This window comes from Schistocerca americana, chromosome 3 (assembly GCF_021461395.2).
Source record: "Schistocerca americana isolate TAMUIC-IGC-003095 chromosome 3, iqSchAmer2.1, whole genome shotgun sequence".
NCBI lineage: Eukaryota > Metazoa > Arthropoda > Insecta > Orthoptera > Acrididae > Schistocerca > Schistocerca americana.
Window position 1 is genome coordinate 225820178 of NC_060121.1, and position 24516 is coordinate 225844693.

The window sequence follows — 24516 nt, forward strand, 5'->3', positions numbered from 1 at the left end:
TCTGTCAAACTCTTCACACAGTATCATATCTGTATCGCTGAGGCACGCAAGCCTCCCCACCAATGGCAAGGTCCATGGTTCTTGGGGGGGACATCAGTGATATGAGACTGTAATTCTGATTATTACTCCTATTTGCTTTCTGAAGTATTGGTGTGACCTGTGCAACTTTCCATTGTTTAGGTGCTGACCCATCATTGAGTGAGCAGTTGTACATGACTGTCAAGTATAGGGCTATTATACCAGCATACTCTGAGAGTAACCTATTTGGATTACTGTTTGAAAACACAGTATCTGTACTGTTCTTTAACTTCCTTCTTCTCACTTACTGACTCTCTACCAGCCTCTAGGTGTGTATACATAATAAAATGTTCACTCCACGGTACATACACATTCACAACATTGTGAATAATTTATTAAAACTGAACTTACCAATATTACAGATAGTTTCTCACTTACAAAAACAAAATTACACATTTTCTAATTTATTTCATATAGCCAATAAATTTATACACACACAAACAAAATTACACATTTTCTCATGTACTTCAGATAACCAATACATATGTACACCCAATATTGTACATTCAATGGGGAATAGGAATGCAATGACTGTTTTAGTGTGTCAAATTTTCTCATCACCCAAAGAAAACGACCATACAGCAATTCTTGTGCAACACTATAACAAATGTGATTCTCAAGAGAAACAACGAATACTTCACACACTGTTATTACAGAGTCAAATTTCATGACCTAGTGTATCAATAACTGAACAATACATAAGAAGCCACATTTAATCCATAAATAATTTTTTTAAAACACATGTAAAAAAATTATACCTTTATGTACAAACTAAATTCAGATAAATAATAGTTACTGTATAACAAAAAGTTTTGTACACAAATAGAAGTACACACATTCATCTTAGTTTAAAACAACTAATCAATAATTTCAATACTGTCATCACTAGGTGTGTGTTGCTGTGGCAGTGAAGATACAGTGTTTTCCATCTGAAGACCCAGATTTCTACCTGCAATGAAAGTTCAACACCATTAGTTGAGTATCTACTGAAACTGAATGTAATAACATAACTCACTTTGTTTTGGTTTAAAAGGTTTCGATTTTCAATTCAGCAGCTGGGTAAGAAGCAGATTAATTTGTCTAAGCAAACTTTTAGGAATGGGAAATTCTATAAGACTTCTGTTACTACAATTGACAGCCAACAGGAAATTCTCAACACCAAACAGTATCCACAGTGCAGATGCAGTAGAGAGGTAAGATCACTTTATGTCATATGTTTGGCTTCACTTTATTCTCTGCACAAGTATTTCAGTGCTAACTACCAATAATTTTGAAGAAGTCATAAGTATTTCATTTTCTCTCTCTCTTAAATCTGTATTCTATACATAGAGATTTTATCATCAGACACCACATCGTGTTTTATTTGTGAAGTCATGCTATCTGCAGTTACCATACAAATACTTCATTAATTCTAGTTATGGCTATGTGTCTATTAGAACTGTACAATATTTAAATGTGTACAGTATCTGAAAATTATCTAGTTTCAAAGTGAGGGCAACAAAAGAAGTTGAGGAAGAACATCCTCATGAAATGTGTGCACAAGCAAAATATTCTGAAAAAAAAGTAAGATAAATTTCAAATACAAATGCACCTCTGTTAGTAGTTTAATAAACAAATTGTTATTGACCCTCAAAAAATAAAACTGTAATAGGTTTTAGAGTATGGGGGGGGGGGGGGGGGGGGAGGGGGGGGGGAGAGAGAGAGATAATGTTTCAGGGAGTGAACTGGTCTGGAGTAGAAGACAGACAGGAAGGGTGTGAGGGGAAATTAAAGATACAGGTAGCAGCCTGAAAGCAGGTGGAATGTGACAGGTACAAAAGGGAGAAGGTAAGTGAGAAGATACAGAGACTATCACAGAATGGGACCAGTGAAACTGGGTTGAGTTTGCACCTATGTAACTGAGAAAACCTGGTGAAGTAAACTACCTTACAGAGTGCAGCAGGCCTTGAAACGTGGTGTCTAGTTGGCCTTGGCCACACTTTATCAGTGACCATCCTTCCAAATAGATGATATGCTCAGAGTAAAGTCTATGTAGAATGCTGAAAAACCTTTTCCATTTCCAAGTCACAGCACTTCAAATAAATTCTCAATCTGACACCTGTCTCTGTCATAGTCATCAGAAGGAAACATGGGCAGAGTTCTGCTAACATAGGTGCTGTAGCAGTGTCTGGAACCTTACAGAGATGGGACGAAATGACATTACATGAGAAGGCGAGTCGGTAAACTCTTGACAGCTGTGAAATGTCATGGGATTCAGTGATATCAGATGCTGCAAGGGGCTGGACTCAGGTCTGAAACTGCAGCTCCCACTCCCTATAAGTATCAAGCACTCATACTAATTTCTGCTTGGTGTTTAAAATCTGCCCTGTAGCTCATTAAATGTGTACTCCTGATCTTGGTTGAAATTGTTGCAGTTTATTCTAATCTTGGCCACCTTCTTAATAATGGAGTCCTCAAAAGATGATGCATGAGCCAAGACATTCATCTTTTCAAATTTTATCTTTTGCCTACTCTCCAAGCAATGTTCAGCCATGACTGACTTCTCAAGCTCCTGTTGCATCTGCTCAAAAACAACACTCAGTGACAGAGCGAATCATTTAGATTATTTACATGCTGCCACATTACCAGGGCTTACTATAAACACTGGATACTTGGAGACTTACACTGTTTTTAACAGTGTGTAATATATTTCATATCTTAGTCTGGTCTCAATCAATGTCTTTGCAAATTGCTTTCAAGATTAAATGGAAGCAAAGACGAATGCTTGAAACTTGTCATGTAGTGGCAGCAACAGTGTCAAATATTTTACTTGTTAGAAGAAATTATTAGATTAAATTAAATTTTAGCATGTGAAAACCACTGATGTTAGAGGCAGTAGGAAAGAGGACAAAAGATCTGTAGTTATGTACTAGTCAGGGAAGAGGTGTGAGCAGAAATAATTAAGAAAATAGTGCTGAATTCCATACTTCTTCAAGAAAAGTAATTGTCTTAGCCAAGTGGTAGAGGATAAAGGTTCTTTATGAAAGAATTTTCAAGAAAAGAATCATATTGTGATAAGGTGCCAGGCAGGAAATAATACATGGATTAGGGCGACAGAATCAATAATGTCTTGATTAACAATACCTTCAGCAATGAACAGTAAAGCTGTTGAGTTTGTTTTGGTTTTGAGGTATTGTAAGCAGTCCCAATTTAATAGCTCTAAGAGTCAGGTTAACACAGAGTAGGACTGACTCCTCCTGTCATTTAAGGGGTAAAATGGTTTGGCTTGTGGGATTTTATGATTCATTGTCTTCATCTCAATAAGAAAGAAAAATTGTCTCCATTGAAAGTAGAATATTTACTGCCTGCACCTTTTTTAAGGTAGGCAATTAGTATTAAAATAAGTAAATAAAGGAATTTTTTCAATCTGAAACATGTGCAGTAGAAACAGGGATCAAAGAAAGCTTACCGCACAAGATTTCAAAGCGTATTCTATGCACTCTGTTGCTTGGAAGAACGACAAACCCAATAAGAATATTTTTTTATTTACTTAAATCTACAGTTGTACTTTTACTTTGCAAAATGATTACAACTTTTGGTAACAAGTACCATCATCAGAATCACAAATAAAATACTCTTTAGGAAATAGTTACAAAACATTTTTCTATATGACAAGTATCAATAAAAAGATAAAATAAAATAAATAATTACACTGCCTGACGAAAAAGGGAAGCATGCAGAAGCAGAGAAAGATACAAAATGAAACTTCACAGGTTGAGAGGGTATGTGGTGTTATTTCAAAAACAACAATATGGAGTGAACTTTACAAAGATCATGGCAGTATGAGCCTATGTATCAGTATGACATTGCACCACCCTCAGGCCTGAATGTAAGCACTAATTCAGTTGGAAGTCCTTTCATAAAAAAATTGTATCCTCTTCTGAGACAGGCTGGTCCACAAATGCTGTAAGTAGTCCTTGATATCCTGGATACTAGCACTGGGACAGAGTTGGTCCTAAACATTTTATCTGGGACAGATATGAGGATCTTGCTGGCCCCATGTGAATAACTCAGCATTATTCACACAATTCATAGACACACATGCCATATGTGGAAGAGCACCGTCCTGATGAAAATTGGCATCCTGATAATGTCCATAAGACAGAGCACCTGAAGACATGGGATGTCCATGACATACTGTTGGGTCATCAGAGTTCCCTCAACACCAAAGAGTTGTTCATTTACTCTTAAATCTTTGAATGTACGACGAAGCTCTTCCAACGTATTTTTGTGCAACATAGTATATCACCCATCAATGAGTTGACATGATTAGGAATACTGCAACCTGTTACAAGTTGGTTTCTCAATGATTTGCATCTTCGACAGCAATTTCAGTGCTACATCCTCTATTTCGCCACCATTCAAAAGAGATGCTGCAATTCCAGATGATGTGGGTGTCAGTGCAATATTTTTTTTGTGATCATATGGTTAAAAAAATAAATGAAAAGATAAAAGTTTGGAGTGTGCCTCTGGGCACATTTAGAAAAAACAGTCGGCCACTTTGGCCTATAATTGCATGCATAATTCTGTCATATGATATGCATTCTTTGGAAGATATGTTTGAATAAGTGTACCCAATTCATTGACATCAAAGTGTGTTTCTCATTGTAAATCACAATCAAAAAGGTCATTTGGAGAGTTATTCAGCACAGTCATTCACAAGTGTACCAGTGTTTTGTTAGATATTCCATGCACATGTCCTCAATCACAAACAAAGCCTCATTATATAATGATCTGTGTGTGCTCAAAAGTTCAGATTCTGATTTGTACCACAGAAACCATGTAGGATATTTTCACTCATGTAGTCTTTCTATTTTTCCCACATATTTTTTGGATCGGATGGGAAGCACACTGTCAATGCAACTGCAAATGATGGCTGTATTTGCTCTGATTGAGCAGTATTCAATGTATCAGCAAGTGAAGTCTCCCAATGTGCACATTTTCAAGAAGATTTAACTCTTGGAAAGCTTCACAATAAGTGGCACATACCTAACAATTTACTGCTCTCAATTATTAGAAGGACGTTGGCTAACATACACTGATTAACAGTAATTGCAAGTAAATGTGAAAGGATTCTGTACCATTTCAGGTGAATACTGTGCAAATGGCCTAATATGTTGGTCAAATATAAATTGGGACATCCCACAAATCCTTTACCTTGTTTGTGACTTTGAGTTGTTCAATGATGCAGTCCATGCATAGTACGTTGACACTTCAGAGTTACGTAGTGTATTAGCAAACATATAATTCCTGCACAATGAGAAAAATGCAGTTAACATTGTTGGCAGTGACGTCCATGCTCTTGCATTAGCATTTTCTGTTGTGAAGTACATGTGCTGTCCATTTTCAAGGTCCACTGCCAAGAGAACAACTGTTGGAAGTTCTTCATGGATTGGAAATGATAAACTATGTTATACCGCTCCACTGATGCTAATAACGTAGCATCCCAGTTGTTATTGGTTGATCTTACTGACGGATGCTGTTGCAATTCCTACTTCAAAACTGCCAGATAGCTTCCTTCACTCACATATTTTCAAATCTACTCAATCAATTTCACCGAATTGTGATTCTCAACACTAATATGTGCTTTGTATGTTTTCAAGAGTAATGGTGAATACAGTACAGCCCAATGATTATTCACTCCAATATCATTGTTTTGTACTTTTAAAGTGATAGATTCACTGCCATCGTCAGTTCACTGTTGACAATACAGTGGATATCTGTCATTTCAGTGGTAAGTCTTGGAAAGTATCTTGGAAATTGTCTTTTGCATTTCCAATCAGCATGGTGAACTGTTGTTAAATAAGCCACCTGAACCATGAATCATGTTTATGGTGATAAATTAAAGTAAGTCTGGACCAGTGTAGGCATCTGGTATTTCTGCTGAGATGTCTTGAGCAATCTGATGTGGTGTGACTTGAACCAACCGAATTAAAGTGTCTGTACATGGTAATTCTCTCTTTTGCCATTCAAAAGATTACATCCAGCAGCATGTCTTTAAAAGGACATGATGCTCCAAAGATGATTGTCCAGATAACAAAAATTCTTTCATTCATCCCGTGTAGGTCTGCATATAAATATAATTCAGGGATCTTTGTGAGTGAAGGGACAGAAGCTCATCACAGTTTCATTACAGTTGCTTGAGTGGTGTACAAATGCATACAGGACAAACGAACATTTATAGGTTCAAATGTCTCTGAGCACTATGGGGCTTAATATCGGAGGAACTTAGAACTACTTAAACCTTACTAACCTAAGGACATCACACACATCCATGCCCGAGGCAGGATTCGAACCTGCAACCGTAGCAGTCGTGCGGTTCTGGACAGAAGCGCCTAGCACCGCTTGGCCACTGCAGCCAGCGAACATTTCTACTGTTTAAATTTTTATTATTATTTTTTATCAGTTTTCAATTAAGTAGGTAGTTATTCATTATGTGACCAAGTAGCTTAGGCTATCAAAGTCCAAAGAGCCTGATGAGTTAAATTAAACTCACATCCTACTACCTTCAATAATTTAGATGTAAAAGCAGTATCTGGCAATGGTGGTCAAATATTGACAATAAAATATGCTGACTAGCTGGGTCTAGAACATAGGAGTAAAGTTTTATATCACAGAATCATAAAAAATAGCTTAATCACAATTTTTAGAAGTAAATTATGGAAAGAATGTTGGAAGGAGATTTTAAAAGCAGGTAGTGCAGATACAAAATTTATCTCCTTTTTAAACACATTTCTGTATTACTCTGAGTCTTATTTACCCTAAAACTAACAAAGGTAGAATTAATCAAAAGCAAGTACGGGGTATGGATAAATTTTGCTTTTATAGTAACTTTTGCTAGGAAGAAAGAACTGTAGAGAATTTGAAAGATCTGTAGAAAGAAAGAACTATACCTAATTCAAAGGACAGGCTTTACTCAGGAGTTGCTTGTAACTCTGTTAGATGATTATATTACATTAAATGTACTTTTTGTTCCAATATATCTGTAGTGAGAAAATCCACCAGGAGGCAGAACATGTCAGAAAACATGAATATGCAAGGAATGTTTACCTTCCACAGGTCTCCAGTGAAATGTTGCTCATGGATGTCACAAAACATGTAAATCTTCAATACACTGAGTGCTTATAATAATTCTAAGGCTATTGTAGCCGTGCATCATCACACAGAAAACTGATTTTACAACGTTTATATACACTGATCACATTACCACACTGAATTTTTACAGACGTCAGATTCATGTAATACTCGCATTATTAGATATTGTTGATAACACAGAAACATCAATCAGTTCTGCCAAGAAATTCATCAATGGAGTAAGAGTTGGGCACCAGCAAAGCCTTCAGGCTGCTCATAAACTGAACTTTATTACTAGTTAAATTTTTTATGGCTGCTGGAAAGTTATTGAAAATGTGTGATCCAGCATAATGGACACCTTTCTGGACCATAATACGCAACTTTAAATCTTTGTGAAGATTAGTCTTATTTACAGTATTGATTCCATGTACTGTGATGTAGGTTTGTAGAAGAGAGAAATTTTTAATGACAAATTAAATTAAGGAATAAATGTAAGGGGTGATAAAAAAAGTTCCCATTTGAGGGTGTTGCTACAGAGTATATGCAATGTAGCCTGATTCTGATGCAGTTATGCAAGCACCGAAATGTAGGCAAGGGTTAGTGGGGCATTTGCATCCTTCTGATGTGCACACGGTAAATGCGGAAACGTGAACTGTGGCATATTATTACCGAATGCATCCAAACAGGACCAACATGCTGTTATTCTTTTCTTGTCTGCCAAATGGCAAACACCAGTAGACATCCGTCATAGAATGTAGAATGTGTATGGGTAGCATGTCTGCTGAAAACCATAGTTGTGGAGTGGTGCGCTAAGTTCCATGCTGTTTATAACAAAGCACTCACCATATCGCAAACGTCATGATGCAAAGTTACACCAACTCAAGAGGGACACACTCAAGCACCCGCCCTACAGTCCTGATCCCTTCCAAGTCAATTACCACACTTTTGGTCCCTTAAACAAAGCCTTGAAGAGTCAATGGTTCCTGTTGGATGAAGATTTTGTAGCAGGTGGTTACGGGCTTTACCATACAGGAGGACACAATGTTTTACCGAATGGGTATCTTCAACTTGGTGCATCGGTGAGATGATTACCTAAATGCTCATGGGGATTTTACCTCATTGGCAGACCAATTGTGGACTGTACAGCCTTCAAACAGAAATTTTTTGAACACCTCTTACATACTGGGAAGTGGTAGTTAGTAACCCTAGTTGCTTAAGCAGGTCCCTGCTGGATGTTGTTGAGTTCACACCACAAGCAACTTGTATTACACATTTTCGACTTGGAAAACTTTGGCCTGGCTTGATGAGTTACCTCAAAAATGATCCCATATGACATTATGGAATCAAAGTAAGCAAAGTGTGGTGGCCTTTTTTTATTTTACATCACCTATCTCTGACAACATCCATACTGCAAATAGAGATTTGATTAAGAGCTTCAAAGTTCTGTGGTATGATCACCATAGTTGAATTTATTCTCATATTGTAATCCCAAGAATTGAACACTCTCAACTTCTTCTATATGGCTGTCATCATATTCTAGGGATATGTGACTGTCGTAATTTTTTAGACGTACATGAAGGTCAAATATCGTACAACTTCTAAACTGTATACCGTGCATTTTTTCAAAGTTTAGTAACACAAACTGGCTAGGAATCATTTATTAACATCCATGAAAATTTTACTAACTGAGCTTTGTTAGATTATACTTGATTTGCCAGTTATTGCAATGTTTGTATCATAAGCAAACAAAACAAACTTGGAATCTGGTAATTTTGAGATTATAGGTCATTGATATAAACCAGCTTTATGTGAAACCCAGTGTTCTATAGAATGCCTAAAATTGAACATAAAAGGATGAAAAATAGATACTTTACGTTGCCTTGGCATTGGATACTTTACTGGATAGTCAGCTGGGAAAGTACATATGTCTAATCCAGCCATTTTTTCCCGCCACCACTGTTTGCAGTGGCATTTGGGTCTTTGTTTTAATGGCTGTGAAAACATTGTACTGTAGTACGACATTCAATCATCATGCTGTGGATATCACCATAATGGGTCTCCAGTGTATAGCATTCAGCTGAAGTTCCACAGATGCTCTCCTGTCATCTTTTCCCCCTGTTCTTGTATTGTCATGTCACAAGGGAGTGTAGTGCCAAGACAGTAATCACACCATGCTGAACACACAACAATAGTTCTATAATGAAATATCCTAAGTAAGAGCCAATGCTGCTAAAAATTGTGTTTTCTGGACCAAAACCAGTTACCAAAAGTTAGTTTATAACGTGAAAAAGGCTAAGACAACCATGAAGAAGGAGCCACAGGACTACTGGCTGCTAAGAAACACTGTGACATAGTGACGATTGAGAACTAGACTATGTTGGTCTATCCCGTTACAGAAGCTATGAGTACTATTCAATTTTATGTCACATAAGGCCCATCTGGCTATTGGTCACTGTGGGTGGAACAGGATGTTGAAAGAACGTTCACCCACCTGTAAGAACACTACCCTTCATGATACTGAGCTGTGCATTCTACTCCGTGAGCCTAGCCAGTAGAAGAAAAAAGTTGTTTTGAAAGAGGTGTTGTGGTCAAGCCAATGTTTTTTTTTTTTCAAACGCATTGATTTTTAGTCCCATCCTGATAGAAAGTACACATTTATAATGGTCTACCAAGATCATCTCATCTCACTAAGTTTGTAGTTCTCAGGGATCTGAAATCAAACAGAGTGGAAGAAGTAGACTGCAACCTCATCAACATATTTATGTTGCTTGCTGCTCCAATGACTCTACAGTAGAATAAATGCAGGGAATTTGCATAAAATGTGGTAAGGAGCCTAAAGCCAAATTTACATGACGACAGAGGGTTGCGCCACTCATTGGGAGGAATGAGTTGCAAGCAAATGGTTCCATGTTTGACTGTAGACATGACACCACCAGTATACACTTCAGTTTCGTCGTTTTGAAGGTCTCTGTGTCGCGTCTGAAATGAAAGTTTTGGCAGCTGCAAGTCGCACGAGTTGTGGTGGAGTTAAATCTAGTTGGGTGGAATCGGTACATAAGAAAAAAAAATAAGAAATGTGTTTAGATTCATGACTGATGTTACTCAGCATCCTTGCGGAAATAATTTATAACGGAAGACCCAAGAAGTTCTTTCAATTATCTTAGAATGTCACCAGAAGTGTTCACATTTCTTCTAAGTAGAGTTAATTATGTGATAAGGAGTAAAGATACTGTAATACATGAAGCACTGTTGCCAGAACTGAAATTACATACCATATTGTGTGCATTATCATCGAGAACACTCGGAATGTTATAAGATGTGGTTTTAGTTGGTGACGATGCTTTTTCACTAACATCAATAATTATTAATATTAACAGTAATAATTGTTAACATTAACAGCAATAATTATTCAAAGCAGGCCACATTAAGAAGAGAATGGTGTGCAAACTACTCTCTTAAAATCAGATCTGTACAGTGACATTATTTCAAAATTCTAACATGTGTGAATGGGGATCACTGCTGCGACATTTTAAATAGATGAATATTGAATAAAGAATGCAGCTTCTTGATTTGTGTAGCATCCTCTCCTGTCAACAATATTCTTTAACAAAGAGTTGACCAACTCAAAAGATGGGATTTTAGTCTTGTAGACGAGAGCATTGCCACATGTAGAATTACTGACTTGTATTTTTCTTATTTCAGTTGTGTATGTACTCCTAACCCAATAAATTTTGCCTTGGAGCTCAGATACTGTCAAACCATCTATGTTCTGATCGCACATGAAGGTATCAGGAGCAGCAATAACTGAAATCACACAAACACCTATGGAAAGCATAGATATCCAAAAAGCGAACATTATCCTCCATTCCCCATTTCATATTTCAGTTTGTCTGCACTCTATCAACACTCATAACCTCAAAACTCATGCAACTAGTGTTGCCGAAGTTGGAAAACACCGAAAGTGTTTAGTTTCACCGAGTTGCTCAAACGCAAGGCGCGCATGCGCAGTGGCTGGTAGCATAGTTGCCTGCAACCTAGTGTCGTCGTGTAAACTAGGCTTAAAGGATTATTGGCCCTCCTTGAATATCAGTCATGGTAAGTTGTGCCACTTACAAAGTCAGGAGAGCATTGACAGAGTAAACCAGGGCATTGAGAATATGCTGTGTGCTTGGATATAAGAAGAAAACAACTAGCTGCAGGAGTAACAGTTTGCAGTTCATCCAGCTCATGAAAAACAAAGCTTTTTATTCTGGGTTTACCAGGTCACCATTCGAAGCTCTGTTCGGCTGCAAAGGTAGAGTAGGTCGCTCGGTGTCATCCCTGCCTGCTGATGTTTTACACGATGTAGAGACTGAGAAAGGTCTTGAAAAAACAACACAACAGCAAAAAGAAAGAAGAGATGAACCAATGCACGAGGCACAGCTCTGAGCAGAAGACATATATGAGAATGCAATCCATGATGGAGGAAACCAAAACAGTGATGAAGCCATGGCTATCGAAGAGTCTCCATTTCTTTGGTTACCGAAAATCTTTCTTTTCCTGATACCTGCTGCATCTGCTTGACAGAAGCCAGCAGTGCTCATACATGTCAAAAGTGTGGATGAAACATTCATGTAAAACATGGACATACTCCTAAAGACGATGACAATGACAAAATAGAAGGTTATGGGGTCAACATTCATCATAAATTTTACAGAAAACTTTGTTGGTATTACATACAGATACACAAAGGTTGGAACTTAAATAGTGTCAACTATTTATTCACGACCGATACAAAAGAGTTACATATTTGTGCTTGTTACTGTCCTTCAAATTAGTCACCAGCGTTGTGTAGAACCCGTTGCCAGCGATGTGGAAGGCATAGTATACTGTTAGCAGAGCCTGTTCTGTTGATGCTGCGAATGGAGCGGTCTACTGCCTGTCGAATCTCTGGAACAGTTCTGAAGTGAATGTTACGAAGTGATTCCTTCATCTTCAAAATCAAATCAAAGTCACAAGGACTTAAGCCCAAGGAGTATTGTAGATGGTACAGTTTCCCCGTCCCCTGAACAGAGCAGCCACAGCTTGCGCTGTATGCAAACGCGCATTGTTGTGCAAAATGATGGGTGGGATGTGCAGAAAGTGTCACCGCTTCTTTCATGAAGCTGGTCACAGGTGATGCTCCAAAAACGAACAGTAATACTGTGCATTGGCAGTCTGCCGTGGAGGAATGTAATGCATTATGATAACATCAACACAGTTGTACATGAGAATCACCATAACTTTAAACTGCTCCGTAACAAGTGCAAACATGTAACTCTTCTGTATTGGTTGTTGCCCTATTTAAGTTCCAAACCACATACATATTGTTAAAATTATGAAACAATAAGATCTCTTAGATATTCGCCAACAAAGCAGACTCATGGGAATAAATTTAATGAATTACAACCATTGATGGTGTCTGTCATTGCATGTACACAAAGCAATTATGTTGCACGCTTACACCAGGCCATGAACCTCCGAGCAAAGAAAGTACAAAAATATTACGGATCTTGAACAAAAAGAGTAGAGTTTAAGAAATATTTTTCCTGTTTTCTAAAATAACTCCATGTATTATCACTACTTATTAAGTATTTATGTTATTTGACATGTGCATGAATAAAATTAAATGTAAGTATACATGAAAATCAAGAATATAATTTCAAAAAATATCAGTTGAACGTTTTGTTTATCTACGTTGACCATACCTTTGTTTCACCTATCCTGCCTGGCTTCAGCTCCCACAGACTGTGGTCATGTGTATGTGTGTGTGTGTGTGTGTGTGTGTGTGTGTGTGTGTGTGTTTTCGACAAAGGCCTTGATGGCCGAAAGCTCAGTTTCCTTGCCTTTTTGTTGTGCCTACCTGCAACTTACCATCTCCACTGTATGGTGAGGAGCAACTATCTTTTTCATAATACTGTTATCCTTGAAAAAATATACATTAGCCTGGTCAACAATGATAAAAAATGGTTGAATAGGGGAAATATATTTTTTTTCAGTGGTAGGAGTGGGCCACAAACAACATACTGAAATTCCCAACTGGTGGGATGTGACCATGGGGTGAGAGGGCTGTTTAAGGGTCCCTTTTTTAAGCTTTTGTTGAATAACTTAAAAATCATGGGTTCTATCAGAAATGTTTCCTTTTACAGAATTAAAGTACATTAAATTTCCTACAAAAAAATGTCCCATTCATTTTCTCTCTAGGACTAATAGCTTCCACTTTGCAGGGAAGTAGGTTAACAATAAATATTAAATGTGTGTATCACACTTAAGTGCAGTAACTATGATAAAGGACAAATTGTTTACTGGGATTTCTTTGTTCTCCACAAAGTGTGTCAGTACTACATGAAATCAAGATATGAGATACTATTACTAATGCAAGAAATGCATATGGACAGATTCTACATAAATCTCTGCACAATGTTCTATATTGCTAGAGGGGAAACTGACTCTTAGTCATCCTGAAAATCAGTTGAAGCATTCCTCTGGAAGAGGCAACTTCACCCACTATGAGTGCTGCTCACTTTTCAGTTTACAGACTACACCTCCCCAGCATTTCATGCATAGGTCTCTTATGTGAGTAAACAAAATAACTTCACTGAGCTTGTGTTTGAAGAGTGGAGTTATTTTCAGTTTATTAAGTGAGTATTTATTCACAGTTGTTAAGCGAGCCTTTATGTAAAATATGTTCTTATAAAAATGATTGAGAAGTATTTAATTTGTAAGTATGATGTGTCAATGACCTAAAGTACTGTTGGTGAGCAAGGCACTGGAATGGTAAATGCGGCACCTTGTTGCTGTCTATTGTTGACAGCATAATGCAAAGCCATGTAACTGTTGAAGTCACTTAGTGGTGAAATAATAATGTCCAGAAAGTTACTGCACCTCTCTTACCATTGATTGTGTTACTGGTAGGATGCATAAATCTCAGCCATTCAGGAATTGCTGGTACTTGTACAGTGGGCTGTACTGCGTAGAGCTACTTACCACACACCCACACTGGGTGTGAATATGTTTGATGGAAAGGGAATGATCATATTCAGGTCTAGAATAATAATCTGCTACGTGCTTTGCTTGACTTATGTTCAAATATCTGAAGTTCCATAACACCTAGGTGAAGTACCTCTGCTGCAGTTGATAATTTGAGCTGCTGAGCCTCTTAGTTAAGACGTTGGGAGAGCTGAGGCTGAGATGAAGCATTTGATAACCCTCAAGCTGTGAAACGTAGTCGAGCCTTTGGTACTGGAGACAATGAAATCAATGTTGTCCAATATGTACTGACAGCACATTACACTTCAGCCAGGCACTTCAGTGTGGTAGAGAGCTGACACCTCGAGCTGTTGAACATTTTTACATGGTTTACATGGTTCACTTAACAACTACAAATACATATTCTCTTAATAAACTGTAAATAACTATATAATCATAAGCTCAGTGAAGTTACTTTCTCTACTCACATAAGACAACTATACAAGATATGGGAAGGTGAAGTCTGTCCATAAACTGAAAAGCAAGCACCACATGTGTTGGGTGAAGTCGTTTTTCCCAGGTGTTAGTGCAGAGTTCTTCCTAATATCTTTCCCAGAAGAATGCTACAACTGCCATAAATGAAGACTTAAGATTAGTTTTCCTTCCAGCAGTGTAGAACAGTGTGCAGAGATTTACGTAGAATATAGCCAAATGTGTTCTTACCTTACTATTATTAGTAAATAATATTTGTATTCTATGTAGTATTAACACAGTATAAAATGAAGACCCCCCAGCATATCTGCGAACTGTGTAGGCAGTGACTCATATGGTGAACTGTGGAAGGGTCAAATATAACTTTGTGAAACATCCCACAGTTACTACTTGAGAGACAGTGGAGGGAGCGAGCAGAAAATTGTCTGCTCACACTTCAGCTTACAGACCTACGAAGGAGGGAAATGTATGACCACAATCTGGCACCATTCACCATGTATTTAATCACACATCTGGCCTCCTCTATCCTCTCTCTTCCCTGCCTGTCACATCCCCTTAACACAATTTATCCCTTAACATTATTCTACTGCACTTAGATGTGGCACACATATTTAGTATTTGTTCTTAACCCACTTCATTTGACAATAAACAATAATTAATACCATTAAAACACCATTTTAATAATATTAGAGAAGGAAAGTTGCTACTCACCATCTAGCAGAGATGCCGAGTCATGATAAGCACAACGAAAAGATTCACACAATTAGAGCTTTCGGCCATTGAGGCCTTTGTCAGCAACACACACACACACACACACACACACACACACACACACACAAGTTGCACACATGTCTGCAGTCTCAGATAACTGAAACCGCACTGCGAGCAGCAGCACCAGTGCATGATGGAAGTGGCGACTGGGTGAGGATAAGGTGGAGGCTGCGACAGGGAGGAGGAGGGATAGTATGATAGTATGGTGGGGGTGGTGGACAGAAAAAGTGCTGCAGTTTAGACGGAGGGCAGGAGAGAAGGTGGGGGGGGGGGGGCTAAGTAGTGGAAAGGAGAGAAATAAAAACAAAGTAAAAGACTGGGTGTGGCGGTGAAATGATGGTTGTGTAGTGCTGTTATGGGAACAGGGAGAGGGTTAGATGGGTGAGGACAGTGACTAACGAAAGTTGAGGCCAGGAGGGTTACGGGAACATAGCATGTATTGCAGGGAAAGTTCCCACCTACGCAATTCAGAAAAGCTGGTGTTGGTGGGAAGCATCCATATGGAACAGGCTGTGAAGCAGTCATTGAGATGAGGGACATCATGTTTGGCAGCGTGTTCAGCAACAGGGTGGCCCACTTGTTTTCTGGCACAGCTTGTCGGTGGCCATTCATGCTAACAGACAGCTTGATGGTCGTCATGCCTACATAGAATGCAGCACAATGGTTGCAGCTTAGCTTGTAAATCACATGACTGGTGTCACAGGTAGCCCTGTCTTTGATGGGATAGGTGACGTTAGGGACTAGACTGGAGTAGGTGGTGGTAGGAGGATGTATGGGACAGGTCTTGACCTCTAGATATATTACAGGGGTATGAGCCATGAGGTAAGGGATTGGGAGCAGGGGTTGTGTAAGGATGGACAAGTATATTGTGTAGGTTTGGTGGACGGCGGAATACCATTGTAGGAGGGGTGGGAAGGATAGTGGGCAGGACATTTCTCATTTCAGGGAACAATGAGAGGTAATCAACACCCTGGCGGAGAATCTAATTCAGCTGCTCCAGTCCTAGATGGTACTGAGTTAAGAGGAGAATGTTCCTCTGGCACTCTGGGACTTAGGGAGGTGGCATGAGACTGGAAAGATAAGGCATAGGAAATTTGTTCAAGGTTGAGAGGATAATTACAGTTAGTGAAGGCTTCAGTGAGACCCTCGGTATATTTTGAGAGGGACTGCTCGTCACTGCAGATGCAACGACCACGGGTGGCTAGGCTGTATGGAAGAGACTTCTTGGTATGGAATGGGTGGCAGCTGTCGAAGTGGAGGTATTGCTGGTGGTTAGTAGGTTTGATATGGATGGAGGTACTGATTTAGCCATCTCTGAGGTGGAGGTCAACATTTAGGAAGATGGCTTGTTGGGTTGAGTAGGACCAGGTGAAGCAAATGGGGGAGAAGTTGTTGAGGTTCTGGAGGAATGGGGATAGGATGTCCTCACCTTCAATCCACATAGCAAAGATGTCATCAATGAATCTGAACCAGGTGAGGGATTTAGGATTCTGGGTTTTTAGGAAAGACTCCTCTAGACGGGCCATGAATAGGTTGGCATAGGATGGCGCCATGTGGGTACCCATAGCTGTACCCCAGATTTGTTTGTAGGTAATGCCTTCAAAGGAGAAGTAATTGTGGGTGAGGATATAGTTGGTCCTGGTGAGTAGGAAGGAGGTTGTTGGTTTGGAATCCATAGGGCATCTGGAAAGGTGGTGTTCAACAGCAGTAAGCCCATGGGCATTAGGAATGTAGTGTACAGGGAGGTGGCATCAATAGTGACGAGCAGGGCACCGTGTGGTAAAGGGACAGGAACTGTGGAGAGTCGGTGGAGGAAATGGTTGGTATCTTTTATATATGAGTATAGGTTCCAGGTAATAGGTTGAAGGTGTTGGTCCGCATGGCACCATCCTATGCCAACCTATTCATGGGCCATCTAGATGCAAGACCTGTCCCATACATCCCTCTATCACCACCTCCCCAGTCCGGTCACTGACATCACCTATCCCATCAAAGGCAGGGCTACCTGTGAAACCAGTCGTATGATTTACAAACTAAGCTGCAACCACTGTGCTGCATCCTATCAACAAGCTGTCTATCAGCATGAATGGCTACCGACAAACAGTGGCCAAAAAACAAGTGGGCCACCCTGTTAGTGAACAAGCTGCCAAACATGATAGCCCTCATCACAATGACTGCTTTACAGCCTGTGCCATATGGATCCTTCTCACCAACACCAGATTTTCTGAATTGCGCAGGTGGGAACTTTCTCTACAATAATCCTATGTTCCCATAACCCTCCCGCCCTCAACTGTCGTTAGTCACTGTCCTCACCCATCTAACCCTCTCCCTGTTCCCATTCCAGCAACCGTCATTTCACCACCACACACAGTCTTTTACTTTGTTTTTATTTCTCTCCTTTCCGCTACTTAGCCATCCCTCCATCCTCAATGTCCGTCTAAACTGCAGCACTTTCTCTGCCCACCACCCGCACCATACTATTCCTCCTCCTCCCCGCCCCAGCCTCCTCCTTACCCCCACCCAGTCACCACTCCCATCATGCACTGGTGCTGCTGCTCACAGTGTGGTTTCAGTTATCTGAGACTGCAGACGTGTGTGCAAGTTGCATTTGTGTGTGTGTGTGTGTGTGTGTGTGTGTGTGTGTGTGTGTGTGTGTGTGTCATTTGCTGACAAAGGCCTTAATGGTTGAAAGCTATAACTGTGTGAATCTTTTTGTTGTGCCTATCATGACTCAGCATCTCCACTATATGGTGAATAGCAACTTTTCTTCTCTAATATTGTTCCACTGAATACTGGAGTTTCGGTTGTTTGATTTCATTTTAATAATCTGTGATTTTCCATCCCCTGCAATGCACAAATTATTAGTCCCATAGAAAAAAATGAATAGGGCCTTTTTTATAGGAATTTATTGTAGCTTAATTTTGTACTGGGAATCATTTTTGCTAGAAGCCACATTTTTCATGTCATTCGAAAAAAATATAAAAATGTGACCTTTAATTCCCACCCCACACACTCACATCCCACCAGTTGGGATCTTTAGTATGTTGTTCATGGCACTCCCTTCTAATACAGCACAAAAATTTGTGACTACAGCATCATATAAGTGATTGTAAAACAATGTGTAGTGAATACTATTTATCCCTCTAAATTTCTGTAAGTAGGTAAATTGTGATTCGCATGTCTCATAAGTGTCGTAATAACAGTCTATTTGTGACATTTTTTTTGTTTTCAGTATTACTATAAGACAATGGTCAAGGGATGAAAGTAAAATAAATTGTCTACCATTATTTATAGTTGTATTTCATTATTCAAATATTAATATGGTTTGGAACAAGTATAATCTTACCTCCATATGTTTTTGGTTGTGCAACTTGCATTATGGTTGGACTGATGGCACGCATCTGCCCAAAATCTTTAACCTAGACAGAGAAAGAATGAGTCAAACATGAAAAACAATACCATAAATTATGTATGTGCAAAAGTAAATGGCACAGTGTTACAGTTATGCGTTACAGGAGAAGCTGATATCCTGAAACTATTTTTTTTAAATATTTTATTTCTAACCATAGATGTGCATTGCTACTTTTTTCTTTGCCAAACTGCACAGATAGATGTGGCTTTTCTGAGGAAATTTTCTTCATGATATTCGTTAGTTTAAAACAGCATAAAAGACTGAGGTTGGATGAGATATTATTACAATCGGAACAGTTCAAGAAAAATTCCAATCTGTTATTGTGCCCAACATGTCGACATAGCATGGCTGACAGCCAGCACTACTACTGCAATACTCCGCACTGGCCTCCATGCTACTTTCAGTCACCTACGATTGAATTCTTTTGCCTAAAAATACTGGGTACTGCCATTACACTGCCTTCCTACTCGGAGAAGATCTGGTCCCACGGGTCTTACTTCACCCAAGTACTCTACTTTGATTACAACTATACTCTTTATCTGTATAGTTACCACAACTTATCTATTCCAAACTAATACATTAGTACTACATCAAATAAGTCACATTTGAAGAATCACCATGTGCTAGGAATTGTGACACTTTAAGTCATTGTTACTTGACTTCTCCTATTCTGATACTGCTCTACATGCTGTAGCATTTATTCCACAATTATCTGCCCTTCTTCGGCTGCTATCATTTGGTTTAAGGAGTGGTCCAGACCTAGCTCCCAAGCATCGTTAAGAAAGGTAAGATTCTGTTTGAATAAGATCTGCAGTGGTTCATCTGGCCAGTACAGCTCTGGCTGTGTCACACTAAGTAGAGTAACTCCAGCGATGGTCACTTGTAAATGAAATGCTACTACATCACACCTAGTCCCGTTAGTTAGCAGTACACTGTCTCAAAACTAAATATTTTATCCTGGTGAGTTTCCCTTGATCATGACAACCAGCTACCACCATAGTGTCACGTACACTGAATAGACCCAGTGGGGACCTCCTCCCCAAAAATAAGGTTTTGGTTCAATCACCTCCTTTGGGCAATGATGTTCTCCCATTTTTCCCTTAAATAATTGCAGGATGCATGTGTCCCTACTCACTATAACCTCGTGAGTTCAGCGTATGGTGACCATCCCATTCTGACATTTCTGGAGCTCACCCGCACTCATCTCCACGCGCTGATCCCTGTGTTCTGCTAGAAGGAACACTACTTTTTTCCCTCACTTGCATAAAATTCCCAACTGCTGCTAGCTTCACCAGGTAAGTGTGCACTGTGTAACACCAAAATACATTGTGTTTCACAGCTACTGTTATTTTTACCGATATGTATAATTGCACACTACCTGTTACTACAGCCTCGCAGCACTAAAGTAGTAAAATGTTACTACTCCCTCTGTTGCACTGTGATAGTATATTGCTGTGAGGACAGGGCGTGAGTCGTGCTTGGGTAGCTCAGACGGTAGAGCACTTGCCCGCGAAAGGCAAAGGTCCCGAGTTCGAGTCTCGATCCGGCACACAGTTTTAATCTGCCAGGAAGTTTCAAATCAGCGCACACTCCGCTGCAGAGTGAAAATCTCATTCTGGAAACATCCTCCAGGCTGTGGCTAAGCCATGTCTCCGCAATATCCTTTCTTTCAGGAGTGCTAGTTGTGCAAGGTTCGCAGGAAAGCTTCTGTGAAGTTTGGAAGGTAGGAGACGAGGTACTGGCAGAAGCAAAGCTGTGAGGACGGGGCGTGAGTCGTGCTTGGGTAGCTCAGATGGTAGAGCACTTACCTGCGAAAGGCAAAGGTCCTGAGTTCGAGTCTCAGTCTGGCACACACTTTTAATCTGCCAGGAAGTTTCACATCAGCGCATTTCACATCAGTGCACACTCCACTGCAGAGTGAAAATCTCATTCTGGATAGTTTCAATTACTTGGGGCAGGCACTGGTGCCATTTTAAAACCTTCATCTTCTCCTTCGACATATATGGACCACCGCTCGTGGCCCTGATTTGGTATCTCTGCACAGTAATCTCCATGTGTACTAAATTCTTTGTTGGCGTTCTGTGGCCCTGCTGTTCTGCACGATAGTGACCCAGTGTTTGTATTACAGCTATCTTTCTGTTTAGCCCATCACGTTTCCATGTTTCCTTCCTGTCTTGTGTTCTACTATGTACTCAAATTCACTGAGCTTCACTGCCCATCTAGTTAATTTACTAGAAGGGTCCTTCAATCCTAGTAACCACTTTAAAGCTGTATGGTCTGTTATCACCTTGGACTTCCTCCCATACAAATAACATTGAAAGTATGTTATCCTGTATACTAGACTATACATCTCTCTCTCTTTCCATTGTAGAGTAATTTCTTTCTGCAGCATTCAATTGTCTTGCAAAGGCAACAGGATGTTCTTGACCACCAATCTACAGGCTCAAAACACAGCTAAGGATATAGTTTGATGCACCACTTTGATAATACAAATTCTTTCTGAAAGTCTGGAAACACCAGAACTGGACTGGATGGTAACACTTTCTTTAACTCGTCAAATGCTCTCTGACATTCCTGCAACCACACAAACTTAATCCTTTTCTTCAACAATTGTGTAGGAGGTACTGCAAATCTGCAAATCCCTTTACATGGCCTAAATAGTTAACTTTCTTCAGCACAAAGTGATAGTTTTTGGCACTGAGTGGGAGACATATTTCTCTTAATCTGCTGAATACTTCTTTGAGACATTGTCTATGTACCTGCACATCCTTTGAATGGATGATCATGTAATCAAGATATACTAAGCACTGGCGTAGTTTCAGTACTCTCAGTACTTCGTCCAGCAACCATTGGAATGTCACTGACACATTTTTCAACTCAAATGGCATCCTCTTACACTGGTAGTGTCCCCCATTTGCTAAAAAGTTGTTTTGTCTACCGTCAGGAGCCACTTCTAACTAATGGTATCTGCTCTTTCAGTCCAACATTGAGAAATATTTGCTTTTTGCTGGTGGGCTTGGTGTATAAAGGGACCGAACTACAGGGTCATTAGTCCTTTTTTCTGGACACAAACAACGCTCAAGGTACAAAAACACCCAAATTACGTTTGAGAGAGTAAAGGAATGGGGAAACACACCTAAAAACAAAATGAATGGAATGAACAAGAAACGGGGAAAACATACACCACAAGGAAAAGTAGAAGAGGGTATTAAAACCATAGAGAAGATGGTCTGGGTTGGCTGATCACAATAATAAAAAAGACACATCAAAATGTCCACCCCAAAAAGACAAGGCGAGATGAACACATGTAGGGAAAAGACAACCACCAAGACAAATAATTCAAAGAAAGTGCGACAGAGTTAAAATGGAGGGAGGGTGGTGACCTCGGAGAGAAGGCAAAATGCCCACCCTTAGATGGTATGGTAAAAATCCACCTCACGAATACAACATAAAACTAAATCTGCTGTTGAGGCATTGTCGCCCAACACCGAAGGTAGGGTGCTGGTAAGGTTAAAAGTCTGCCGCAGGGGGGCTAAAAGTGGGCAGTCTAGCAAGATGTGGACGACAGTCATATGCGAGCCACAGTGACACCGAGGTGGGTTCTCACGACAGAGGAGGTGGCCATGTGTTAGCCACGAATGGCCAATGCAGAGCCGGCAGAGAACCATAGAGTCCCTGCGATAGGCCTGCATGGAGGACTTCCACACATTCGTAGTCTCCTTAATGGCACGCAGTTTGTTATGTGTACTGAGAGTATGCCATTCAGTCTCCCAAAGCTGAAAAAACTTGCAACATAATAATGATCACATGTCAGTTACGGGGATTCCAATCTCCACAAGCGGTTTCTGTGTAGCCTGTTTGGCCAGCCTGTCAGCAAGTTCATTTCCTGGGATTCCAACGTGGCCTGGGGTCCACACAAACACCACGGAATGGTTAGACCTTTCCAGGGAATAGATGGACTCCTGGATGGTCGCTACCAAAGGATGGGAAGGCCGATAGCTTGTAGGTTGCTCAAGGAGTCATTACAGAGAAGAAACAACTCGCCAGGGCATGAGTGGATTCGCTCAAGAGCATCAGAAATGGCTGCCAGCTCTGCAGTGAAAACACTGCAGCCATTTGGCAAGGAGTGTTGTTCAATATGTCCTCCATGAACAAATGCGAAGCCAAATGACCATCAGCCATCAAGCCGCAGGTTAAACCACTTCATGGTCCTAGTACATGTCAAGAATCCAGAGGCAGTGACAGCAGAAAGCCGTAGGGTTAAATGAGTCTTTAGAACCATGTGAAAGGTCGAGGAGAAGCTTCGGCCTAGGTGTACACCATGGAGGTGCATGTGAATGGACCTCAAGTATAGTTAGTAAAGGCAAGGACTCCACTTCAGACAGAAGAGATCAGATGCGAACTGCAATCATAAGCTCTGACCTGGGCCTCCGATGGGGGAGATGAACTGCCGTGGGTGGGAAAAGGATAATTTGGATGCTCAGGAGAACTACGAATGTGTGCAATGTAACTAGCAAGAAGTTATGCACACCTGACCTTCAATGGTGGGACTCCAGCCTCCACCAGGATGCTCGTCACCGGACTCGTCCTAAAAGCTCTCGCTGACAGTCGAACACCACACTGGTGCACTAGCTCAAGTAAACACAACACTGAGGGTGCCACCGAACCATAAACCAGGCTGCCATAGTTATGGCAGGATTGAACAAGGGCTCTGTAGAGCTGCAGCAGCGTAGAGCGATCTGCACCCAAGTTGGTGTTGCTCAGGCACCTTAAGCTGATGAAGGTGAGGAAGCCAAGACAATCGGACATCGAAAACCAGTCCTAAGAATTGTTATTTCTTCGCTACAGTGAGTGGATCTTCATTAAGGTAAAGTTCTGTATCCGGATAAGCAGTACGATGCTGACAGAAGTGCACGACACACGATTTTGCGGCTGAAAAATGGAAGCCGTGGGCTAGAGCTCATAACTGCACCTTGTGAATGGCTCCCTGTAGGCACCGCTCAGCAACACCAGTACTGGAGGAGCAGTACGAAATGCAAAAGTCGTCTGCATACAGAGAAGGTGAGACGTACGGCCCGACAGCTGCTCTTACACCATTAATGGCCACTAAAAATAGAGATACACTCAGTACAGAGCCCTGCAGGACCCATTCTTCTGGATATGGGGGGGGGAACTATGGGAGGTATCACTTTGGACACAGAAAGTAAGGAGCGATAGGAAATTATGGATAAAAATTGGGAACGGGACCTGGAGACCCCATCCATAAAATGTGGCAAGGGTATGATGTCGCCAGGTCGTGTCACAAGATTTTTGCAAATCAAAAAAGATGACAAGCAGGTGCTGGCATCTGGAAAAGGCTGTTCTGATGGCAAACTCGTGGGAAACTAGATTATCAGTGGTAGAGCGACCCTGGCGGAAACCGTCCTGGCCTGGAGCCAGTAGGCCACGTGACTCCAGGACGCAACACAAAAGCCGACTTACCATACATTCTAACAGGTTACAAAAAATGTTGGTGAGGCTGATGGGCCGATAGCCATCTGCATCAAGTGGGTATTTGCCGGGTTTGAGCACTGGCATGATGGTGCTCTCTCGCCATTGTGATGGAAAGATCCGGTTGAAGATGACGAGGAGACGTTGCTTGTAGTTGGACAAGAGATGTTTAA

General features: G+C 40.4%; 1 protein-coding gene across 1 annotated transcript in view; it reads right to left on the reverse strand.

Annotated features, from left to right (window-relative positions):
- Positions 1-419: 419 nt before the first annotated feature.
- Positions 420-24516, reverse strand: part of LOC124605988 (transcriptional regulator ATRX homolog) — a 493634-nt gene continuing 469537 nt past the window's right edge. Inside the window, exons 36-37 of the mRNA XM_047137952.1 lie at positions 18788-18860; positions 420-1027 (exon numbers count right to left, since the gene is read on the reverse strand). Of these exons, the coding sequence (XP_046993908.1) occupies positions 936-1027; positions 18788-18860 (165 nt within the window). The 3' untranslated portion in view covers positions 420-935. The remainder of the gene's footprint in view (positions 1028-18787; positions 18861-24516) is intronic.